This window comes from Octopus sinensis, unplaced genomic scaffold, assembly GCF_006345805.1.
Source record: "Octopus sinensis unplaced genomic scaffold, ASM634580v1 Contig12038, whole genome shotgun sequence".
Taxonomy (NCBI): Eukaryota; Metazoa; Mollusca; class Cephalopoda; order Octopoda; family Octopodidae; genus Octopus; species Octopus sinensis.
Window position 1 is genome coordinate 96720 of NW_021832529.1, and position 11704 is coordinate 108423.

An 11704-nucleotide genomic window follows, 5' to 3' on the forward strand; every position below is an offset into this window, starting at 1 on the left:
TTTGACAAAAGAAACTGATGTAGTAAGTACCAGACTTTTAAAAAATTAGTACTGGCTCACTTTGTTCAACTAAATCGTTCAAGGCAGTGCATGGCTGCAATCCAAAAGCTGAAACAAATAAAGATGAAAGATTGCTGTTGTGGCAGGATTAGTAGTGTCAGACAAAATGCTGTGCAGGTTTTGTTCCATCTCTTTCTATTGTGAGTTTAAATCCCACTATGATAAACTTTGTCTTTCATTTGTTGAGGGCCAATAAAAACAAAGTTCCAGTTAAGTACTATATTGGGCCACCATTAGTCAAGGTTAACCACATATCTGCTCTCGTGTGTATGTTTGGACAAGATTTTTGAAGAAGACTAGCAGATACCTATTCCAGTCACCCCATCAACTTGATGCCCTTGTTATTTGCAACCCTTAAGCAAGGTAATATTTTCCCTCATAGCCAGACATGTTTTTCACAGGAGATTAGAGATAAATAGCATTGTTTTAATGATGGAGATGTTCATTTACAATCATCACATCACACACACACAAGGAACTTCTTTTAGTTTCCATCTTACAAATTCATTCATAAAGCTTTCTTTGGCCCAGGACTATAGCAGAAGATATTTGGTCTAGGTGCCACTGAACCTGAAACCATGTGGATGACTAACAAATTTCTTAAATACACACACACTCTCTCTGTCTCTCAGTGGATATATATTTAATAGTCTTTTCCCATTTTTGCTCTCCCAAGTAATTAGTGTTTTTTTGTTAATATTATGTAACTAATTTGCTATTTTATTTATATATTAACAGACAAAACTCTCTCCAGTGTAGCAAAATCTATTCAACCGATTGTGAAAAAACTCATGTCCAGAGTGAACGAATTCTCTCTTCTCTGTCAGACACTGGTGTCAATGCTGGCTGATTTGGATGACTCAGAAGAAAGCAAAGAATTTTCAACATTAGCATGTAATGTTGAAAATGATTTGGCTAAGTTGACAACAAGTGTTAAACTGGTAATTGATTCTAAGCTTTTGACAGGAACTACTTCATCTGAAGATGCATCAGAATCTCCTGAAAAGAAAAAGAGTGTTCAAAAAGGAGGTTTTACTGGTAATGTATCATGTTTTCATTCTCCTTTTAAGAGATTGTTAATATTTTATTATTATTTTTTTTAAATGAAAACTTGCAGCTTATTTTGCTTGGTATGATAAAAAGTGTCAGCTTCTCCTAGCCAGCAGGCTAAAGTGACACTTGTTTACTGATCATGGTTCAAGAACCCTGTGGAGAACTCTTGCAGTTCCAAGCAATGCTGATTTTTACAGGTGTTCTATTTTTACATTTGTACCAATCTTCTTGAGCTGTATTGGTATTTGATAACTGCTGATTCTTCCACCTGCACCAATCACTATTTGTATCATGTCCACTCTCTCCATTGCCCATAACCTGTGTATTTCCCACTTCAATTCATCATAGTTGTTCACTTTTTCTTTTTCTTTCTCTTCGATCCTGTTATCACCAGACATGCTTGTCAATTATCAGGCATATTTTATTTTATTTTCTGTTCACCACAACAATGTTAGGTTTCCATTGTCTAATCTGATGATCACACTGAATCATTGTATTTCACAGGGTTTTGCAATCTTCATTCGCAGTAATTCCCTCTGAAATTTGGTCATACCATGTCTGATCTTTCTAGGCCATAATTTCCACAAATCTCCAATGGATCATTCTTGCCTCATTGTCTTGTCGTCTTTGTATTTACAGTGTGCTGATTTTGGTTATTCACTAACAATGCACACTGTTTCACTCCTCTCACCATTCATTTGGCATTTGTCACTCTTAGTTGTGCTATCAATTTTGCACTTTAAATAGTTTGTCCTCAATGCTTGTTCTTGTGCTGTGCATATAAGTGCTTCTGTGTCTGTCTTGGAGCTCATATCTCTTGCAAACTGACTGTACTTTTTTTTTTGTGTTCTTTTCTTCTTTAGATTTCTCTTTCTTAACACAATTATCAATTTTGATGATTTTGGACTTCTTCACATGTATCAGCAATGGTTCGGTGGCATTTTTTACATATCATCCTAAGCTGCTTTTCTCTGCTTCAACACAATCCCAGCAACTGATCAAATCCTTCCCATCCTTTCTTCTGGACAAGTACAACCTATATGTATCACTCTTGGAATAAATTGCTCCATGCACTGTCAATAGTTTCCATGACTTCATAATCATACTCATCAGTCAATAGTTTCTGTGTCTTTGAATCCATACTCATCATCATCATCATCATTATTATTATTGCAATCCCTACCAAGATCTACTTTGCCATTCACCTCTCCATGGTTAATAAAATAATGTACTTGTCAGTTACAAGGCAGGTTTTGTGCCTATACTAGAAACAATTATTATTATTAGGGATTGGTAGAATCAGTAGAGCATCAAGAAAATTTCTCACATGTGTTTGCTCTGGCTCTTTATGTCCTGAGTTCAAATTCTGCCAATGCCAACTTTGTCTTTCATCCTTTCAGAGTTGACCTTGAACTCACCAATCAAGTAAGTTTAAGGTCAATGGTTTTGACTAACCTGCTCCCCTCAAAAATGTTGGCCTTGTGCCAAAATTAAAATCATTGGTATAGTCTCTCACCAACGCTTCTCAGCCTCTGGGTCACAAACATGCTATTCCTTCACTCTGCCTTTTCTACCACTGATGCTGTGGTTTCTGCTCTTTGGAGCTGGCTGGTCTCAAGCCAATTTCTCTCATCTCTATCTTACTCTCCTCTGCCATATTCTGTCTAACTACTATGCCCAAGCCTACTTCACCAGGACATCAGTCTTTTGAAATCTACTTGCTACTCTTCTTTTCCTGAAGTTGTATATAAACATAAACCACATTGATCTCATTGGTTTTGGAAGATTTGTCAGATATTCGTAGAGCCCTTCCTCACAGTAAAATTGATAAAAAAGAAACAGCTTAACAATTACATTCACTCATTTGTCTCACCCTAAATATTCTCCCTAGAGATTACACTCTCCATAATTTCTAGCCAGTTCATAGATGATTTATATAAAGAGCCAGGCAACAATATATTTTTTATAATTTCTATAAAGAGCCAAGCTGCAATATATTTTTATATATAATTTATGCAAATTTTTTATTTACAGGGAAAAAATTGGCTGATGATGATAAAGATGTTTTCATTGCTGGCAGCTGTCTCAACAATGGTAAACCTGATGCCTCAGCTGGACTTGGTGTCTACTGGGGAGAAAGAGAAAAGTAAGTTTTTTGTTGTTGTTTTGTTTCTTGTTAGCGCTTGACTAATAGTCACATAACAACATGGGATGGATGGGGATAGAGCTAGAAATATAGAATGTGGTCCCCCATTTCTATTTATTCTTTGGGAACAGAAGGATTATTGTGCCTTTATAGATTTGAATTGTTTCAATATATCGCTTAGTAATGTTTCTATAAGCCATAACCTATCTGTCTTTTGTATATTTAGGACTACTTTATATAGTTTATCTTTTATGTAAAACAGTAAGGCTGTGATATGATGGGAAGAAACTTAGCAGATTTTCCTAGGAGATTGAGTGGGTAGAAACAACAAGGATGAGGGGGAATAATTTCTTTGGCATCAAGGAGGAATTGCAAGTGAAAAAGCATCTGTTGGGGTACATCTGTGTTGAGGAAAATAAGGAGTCTCCGATTTTACAAATTTATAGTTATGTCACATTAAATTACTCTTTTGGACTTAAGGGTTGAACTTAGTTTTATATGGGGTTTTTTTAGGTTACATCAGTGGCTGGTTTCAAATTTCCCCCTCAGGTAATGTGTGGTCCATCCATCACATATAGATTCCTTTGTTTGCTCAGTTGAAGATTTTGTCAGTGTCAGGAACAACATTGCCTGGACTGAGTTGCAGTATGGTGGTCATATTAAGATAATGGCACCTAATTTACTCCTTTGATTCATGTATATCTTTGTCATAATAAATATCCCTCACCCCTCATACTCTCCATCACAAATTAACTGGTAAGTCTTTACTTTATGTATTGAAGTTTGTTAAAATGTTGGTTTGTATATTGATAGGCGTTTCAGGGTGTGAACATTGTATATACTCTTTTTGTGTATGAATGTGTGTATATAGTGTGTGTAAATGTGTATATTTGTATGTCTGTAAATGTGTATCAGTCGTATCATTTTTGTGAAACCTGTCTTCCAGTTCGCTTTACTCACCCCTCTCTGCATGTATATTTGTATGAACACAGATTGGCGGGGAGGCCTAGTAGTTAGTGTTGAACTTGTGAATGTGAGATCATTTCCTGGACTGGGCTGCTTGTTGTGTTCTTGAGTAAAACATTTTGTCTCACGTTGCTCTGCAATCACTTTGACATCTGATGTATGACACATCATCCATCTGTACAAACAGTGTCAATTTGATGGAGGGAGTGACCTAATGTGCAGTACAAACTTTTGATCTCTATAAGCATCATCTGTGCAGGTGTTTCATTGAGAGTCCATGTATGTACAGACACACATATATTTCTCAGCACTATTTTTAACATAAAAATATGAATCGCTATTCTGTTCACATATCTCTTTCTTTCCCCCTCTCTCTCTCTGTTTGTCTTTCTCTGTATAATGACATGTGTATACACATTCACACAGGTATATATATATATATATATATATATATATATATATATATATATATGTATGTATGTATGTATGAATATGACACAATATTATCTATCTGTCTGTATACATATGTATGTTTATACAGAAACTCATTTATCAACAAAATCATTAAAGATATTTAGTCAATTGGAGATATGACGATAGAAAGCATGAAATGTTTTATTTTCAAAAGCATTAGCTTTATTTAACTAAATGTTTCTAACAATCACATAGAGAAATTTGTGTTTATCTGTGTACATACATTCACACATACTGAGAAAGAGTTACACAATGAATACAGTTATATTCATAAGAATGTGTATGTGTGTAGTGTATCATTGTATAGGGAATGAAAGACTTGACAGACTGAAAGAATGGAGATTCTTATTTTTTTCCTTCCAATATTGCAATAAGCTACTTCTTCTAAAAGATCAGTCTGTCTGTCTATCTACTTACCAGCTATCTACTTATCACAATTTTTTTACTTTGAATGTGCACGATGGTGTATAGTGTGTGTGTGTGTATGATGATATATGTCGGATTGTGTGTATGTCTGTAGGTGAGTATATATGATGGTGTATGTTGCTTTGTGTATGTATATGATTGTATTTGAAGATGTATGTTGGTTTATTGCTTCATATGATGAAAAGCAGTGTAATTTTTATTAGTCAGCAGAATTACTAAGTCTAGCATGCTCTGTTTTTACAGGAACACAAGTGAAAGACTTGGTGGCAAACAAACAAACAATCGCGCTGTATTATATGTAAGCTATTCTATTTAAGTTTTCAAGTGAAAATACTGAGAGAATTATTTGTTGGGAAGCTCCTCATTAATTGACACCTTGTGTGTGGAGTGGGGGTGACTTCATCTGAAGGCACAAAAACTCTTCCCCCTTCTTGCTATTGTAACTTCAACCTTTATATTTAAGCATCTAGAGATGTTTTTTTGTTTTTGTTTAGTCTTTTTCTAAAATGAAATTATTTTGTTTGCAGGCTGCCATTAGAGCTGTTGAACAAGCAAAGGCCAAAAATATTTCAAACCTTACTATCAACACTAGTAGTGAGTTCATAATGAACAGTAAGTTATGTTTGTTTCTCCTATGAATCAACTAATCCTTAACCTATTTAGTGTTTGTGGATGTTATTCCCTAACTTCTTTCATTTGGAACCCAAGTATTTTACTTCTATCAGTGAATGTCCAGAGGATCTCTTAGTGTTGTGTGTGACTGCATCCTATTGCAAAATTACTATATGTTAAGGTTGAAGAAGAAAATTGTGCATATTATTTTAGCACCAGATCGATGCTGATTGAACAAAGCAGACTATCCTGTTTTGTTTTGTTTTTTTATTTCTTAAATGTATCTAGAACTACATTTATCCAATGTGTCTATCCATTTTTAAGATGGTAGGGAGTGATTTGAGGGAGATCAGATTGCTATTTCTAGCATGTTAAGTAATTATAGAGCCTCCCTCATTGGCCTGGGGATTAGGTATTTCCAGAATACCTCTTTTACAATATTCACCTTTAGCAGCAGGGCTTTTTACATGTAGTCTTCCAGGAACAAATTGGCAGGACTTACTACAGATGTTTATATTGTTTATTGGTCAGCTTCATTGTAGCAAATAACAGCTGGAGCTACACTTATCTTTGCTCTTCACAAAATATTTGTACAAGTAAATCTGTTACAGGTAATATTTATGTGGAATACTTTTGTTTTTATTTTTCAGTTTGTTTATCTACTTCTCATTCATCATAATATTGTTATTTCTGTTTGTATAGCTGTGCATGGGGAGACTCATTGAACCAAGTGACACCATAGTCACGACCATTGCCAGTGTCATGTGAATGGCACCTGTGAAATCGTAGTCATGGCTGTTACTGGTGTCATGTAAAAGGTGCCCATGCCAGTGGCACATAAAAAAGCACCCATTACACTTTCGGAGTGGTTGGTATTAGAAAGGGCATCCACCTGTAAAAACCATGCCAAATCAGACTGGAATCTGGTGCAGCTTTCCAGCATGCTACTTCCAGTCAAACCATCGAACCCATGCCAGCATGGTAAACAGACATTAAATGATGATGATAATGATGATAGCCACACCCACATCTCTCATGTCACAGGTGTTATTTTATTAACCATACATATCTTGGAACTATTGGGTCATGCCATAAATAATGTGGTTTTTTGTACTTCTTTCATTTTTCAAAATTAAGATAAACAAAATTCTTTTCCAGTCTAAAATATACTCTCCTTCATTTTCTACAATGCTCTTCCATATATCTGGTACACTTGCCCCTCTTCCAAAATTCACTTGTCTGTGACGAAAAATACTCCTCCAGTACAGTTCTGACCTCATCTGCAGAATTCCTATTTTTTAGCCCAAATAATTTTGAAGACTGCAGAATAAATGATAATCAGATGGGGCAATGTCCGGTGAATATGGTTTCCCATTCAAACTGCTCAAGCCTTTGGAATGTCATCCTTGCTATATGTGGCTGAGCATTATTCTGATGGAAGAACACCTTTCGTCTTGAAACCAAAAATAGTTGTTTTTCTTTTAGTGCTGACTTAAGTTGCTCAAGCTGCTCACAGTAGATCTCCTTTGTTACTGTTTGGTTTGGGTTTAAAAGTTCAATGTGGACTAAACCTTTCATATCCCACCATACAGATAACAACACATTATGTGGTGCCAGTGTTTCTCCTTTTCCTACCCACTGTCTTCAGTGCTTGACATGTTTATAGAGAACCCATTTCTTGTCACCAGTCACTACTTGGTCCAAAAAAGTTCATTTGTGAGATGTAACAGCAAAGAAGAACACCCATTCACTCTCTGCGCGCAATTAGACTCAGGAAGTTTGTGGGGGACCCATTGACCCAATTTGCTGACTTTTCTAATGGCACACAGGTGTTGATGAATGGTTGAATGACCAAATCCAAGTTTCTCTGCTAGTTCCTCAACAGTTACAATGGGATTTTGTTCCACCAGGGTTTGCAGGATGTCCTTGTTGGGCTCTACAGATCTTCCAGAATGAGGCTCGTCTTCTAGGCTGTAGTTTCTGGCTCGGAATTTCTGGAACCACTGTTGATACTGGCTTATGCTTATTTCTGAACCCCATATACTGCATTAATATACCTTGCAATTTCTGTTGCTTTGTTGCCTTTATTGAACTTATAAAGCATAATATACCGAATATGCTCCTTTGTCATTTCCATAACAGCTTTGACAAAATAACTGTTAAAATTGCACTGTACTCTTCAAAACTTGCACTAAGAATAAGCACAAGGTAAAATTAGAAACAAAGTGAGGGTTGACAATAGGAAATACATCTGGCTGTAGAAAATCTGCCTTAACTATTTCAGTCTGATCCATGCAAGTATGGAAAAATGGATGTTAAATTATGATGATGGTGGTTTCTCTGGTGTTTGCTGTCATTATTGACTTCCATGATAATTACTTTGTGTATTTGTGTATCTTAATCATGAGAGAAGTGGGGCCTTAACCTGAGCATCAACACTTCAGAGCTTGCAATAAATTTAAATTAAAAGGAACCAAGAGATTAACACAAATACTTGCAACAGAATAAGTTAGAGGCCATTAGTGACCAGAGGGTAGTGTTACGCTGGGTGGGATTTTAAATGTAACACCAAAAAGTTAGGCCTAAGACAATAATGTTAAATCTGTTCCTTCTCTCCCTCACACCAGGTATAACTAAATGGTTGGAGGGTTGGAAAAAGAATAACTGGATGAAATCAAATGGAAAAGAAGTGATAAACAAAGAAGAACTGCAGGAATTGGATAAGAAATTGGAGGGAATCAATGTTAAATGGGTAAGTTTAAGCAGGACGAACTGGGAAGCTAAAAGAAAACTCTATCATGACATCTAAACCAACTGAAGGATTTTATTCTGTGTGTGTGTGTGAGAGAGAGAGAGAGAGAGAGAGAAAACATGTTTGATTGTGTGCTTTGTTTTTTTTTTCCATTGTGGTCTAATTAGAAGAGGTTAAGATTACTTATCAAGGTTTGCAAAGATTTTGGTAAGAGATTAGAAAATCTGACTGTAATTTTGGAGGAGAAAAAATTTTTCAGTCTGTGTGCTTTTCACCTTTCCTACTGATCATCTTGATGATATAGTAGAAGTTGATGATGGTATGAGGGGTTTCTTCCATATGTTGCAGACTGTTAGGTTTGGTTGTGTGAGCAGTGTGGAAGGACATATCTAGGAGAATGGTTTCAGTCCCACATTTAACTGTCTGATGAGTCAGAGGTGAAACATGTGTTGTGAAGGGTCATCAGTGTAGAACTGGTAGAGTGTCAACCAGTGAGTTGAGGTACCAGAGAACTGGCAAGGGTTGTTGTGCTTTGATTAGCTGTAAGTTGGAGCATTCTGTGAGGTGCAACTCTAAAAATGTTGTTGTTTTAACCCTAATTGAACAGACTTATGATCAAAGGTATTCTAGCCAAGGCCATGCATCTTTTCTGAAGTATGTCCTATTCCAAGACAGCAGGGTGTGATTTAAGAGAAATTTGGCTTTTTCTAGCAAGTTGTTACTACTTAGATGCTCTCTCCTCCCTTTTCTCTGATAATGAAGTAAAAGCTTTGAGGTGAGAAATAGATCAATAATTTTTTAATATTTAATTTTATGGATTTGGGCAGGTGACAACACAAATTAGTGCAAAATTTAGGGATGGAAAACTGCTCATCCTCAACAGTAGCTGCATTGGTGTAGGAGGAGTGAGAGAGGAAAGAAATGTGATGAGAATAAGTACAAAGAAAGGTGAGGCAAGATGTCATCAGTGTAAAATAATTGGTAGTTGAACTACTGTTGATGTTGGAGAGGTTTGAAGAAAAGTAGTGGCTATAAAGAAACTTAGCAGGGAGACTTAGAGCCACAGTAACTGGAAGTCTTTTTGCTTCCACTCTCTCCTCTTCTCATCTGGTTATCAACCAAATAATACTTTTCAGTGTGTGAAGGTGGAATATAGAATGTAGTCTGAACAACAGATGAACTGGAAATAGATGAGAAATAGCTGGCACAGAAAAGAATAAAATTTGAATGAGGGAGGAGAAAAGCAAGTATGCATATGTACACCCCTGCCACACACATCCTTAACTCTCTTAAGTTTGTTTCAACTACTGAATGAACTAGCACAAAGAATTACAATGTTCCAGATGATCTATTCTCATTGACAGATTGTCAAAGAACTCTAGAAGAATTAAATGTCATTTTAATCTCTCATCAAAAATTTGAGTAGATGCCTAGAAAATTTTTCATGTCTAAAAATGTTAGTAATAACTTTCTATTATTCAAAGAAACAAGAAACTTTTCTTTAATAACCAATGAAAATAGTCATAAACAGTTGTTATTATATATTGCCTAGCACTTAGAAGAAAGGGGTTTTAAAGAAAATAGTGTATTTGAATGGTTGTTTTTAATTTAAAAAAACACTATTTTATGAATGAATCAATGCTTAAAATTTTAGACATGAATTTGAAACAGAAAAGGCAAGATACCTACTTAACTCTTTTGAGAGAAATATTAGTATAATTTGTAACTTGATTAACCAAGGAATGGTCAGTACTTAATAACAAACCAGTGGGACTGGTTTATTGTAATTAGAATTATTATTAAAAGAAAGAAAAGTGTTGGCCTTGTGCGAAAATTAGAAAGAATTATCAATATGAATTGTGTTCATGGCCCATGTAGGCCCTCTAAGAGTGGTTAAGTTGGCTGCTTCAAGTTGATTGCTACAGAAAGAACTAGGGCAGGAAGGGAATTCCAATGGGATGTTATTCAGGGAAGGGAGGGAGTTGGAAATGATTATTGTAGGCCTGGGAATACAATATGCATGTTTCAAATTGGTACTAATAATGTTTAGAGATTTTTAAAATTATTATTTTATTTAATTTTATAGTTTAATGAGAGTTTCTCTAATTTCTATTCTCAGTCTCCGCATAGGAGAATAAAAATAGATAGGCTGTGGATAGCCTCCTCCTCTTTACATCAACAAATAAATATAAAAATTATTTTGATTGTATATTATTTCTATTTCCTAGGTCCATGTGGATAAATGTTGTGCTGGAAACGAAGCTGCTGACAAATTGGCCAATAAAGGAGCAAAACTTCCTCTACCTGAGTAGATTTTCCTGCATGTTGTTAATTGGAATGTCAACAAATAAATCATAAAGTCACACACACACAAACACAGTCTCTCTCTCTTGCACAGATATAGTGATAAGCATAATCTTACAATAATACTTTCCAAACATCCTCTCACAAAGATATATAGTAGTATTTCTACAATAAAAGATATATGCATTCATAATTTAGTTCATGTGGTTATTTCTTGTTGGTGCGTCAAATAATTATGATAAAAGTGGCATAATTGAAATATGTTTACAATAAAATAGCAGAGAAAATATAAAGACTCCAGTTACAAAGAAAAAGTGATTAGCCAGTCATCTGGCAAACAATGTGCTATTCTGATACTTTCTGTGGGTCTGTTTCTCTTTTCTAACCAAAATTAGTTTTTATGTCTGTGTATCATCATTATTTTTATATCCCATTTTTCAGACAGACATAGGTTGGACAAGACTACAACACTAGCAAATCTACCCATCTATGATGGGGACATAAAATGAGGGAGGGCGGTCACAAGAGCAGTATGTATTGAGAAATGTATAAATGGACTTGATAGATTATTGGGTGATGTCTTAAAGAAATCACATTATTGTTGGTGATGCAGCATTCTATTGCAGCTACATGACATGTTTGCGACTAAGTGACGTGATGACAATTCACTCCCGAACTGAAATAAGCTCCTAGCCCCTGTATCCTGAATGGTTATGGGGACCACACCTAACAAAAGCCAGACCTTCCTTCAATCACTACACAAAAAGTATTAAGAAAAAAAATGTTATTTAGATATACTTTTATTTTAGTTGTTTACGCTATTTTATGCAGGCTTATAGTCTTAAACATTCAAAGTTCACAAATTTCCTTATTTAAATTGTGAATCATATTCCTTTCGATAATATCAATAT

At 35.3% G+C, this 11704-nt stretch overlaps 1 protein-coding gene across 5 annotated transcripts in view; it reads left to right on the top strand.

Annotated features, from left to right (window-relative positions):
• LOC115229154 (ribonuclease H1-like) overlaps positions 1–10986 on the top strand; it is a 45368-nt gene extending 34382 nt beyond the window's left edge. For 2 of the 5 annotated variants that reach the window (XM_036499127.1, XM_036499128.1), the window contains 7 exons: positions 799–829; positions 899–1098; positions 3148–3259; positions 5369–5423; positions 5653–5737; positions 8365–8489; positions 10718–10986. In XM_036499127.1, the coding sequence (XP_036355020.1) occupies positions 799–829; positions 899–1098; positions 3148–3259; positions 5369–5423; positions 5653–5737; positions 8365–8489; positions 10718–10801 (692 nt within the window). In that variant the 3' untranslated portion in view covers positions 10802–10986. Of the gene's footprint in view, positions 1–798; positions 1099–3147; positions 3260–5368; positions 5424–5652; positions 5738–8364; positions 8490–10717 lie in introns of all 5 variants that reach the window. The other 3 variants (XM_036499126.1, XM_036499124.1, XM_036499125.1) reach the window with 2 other exon arrangements.
• Positions 10987–11704: the final 718 nt, after the last annotated feature.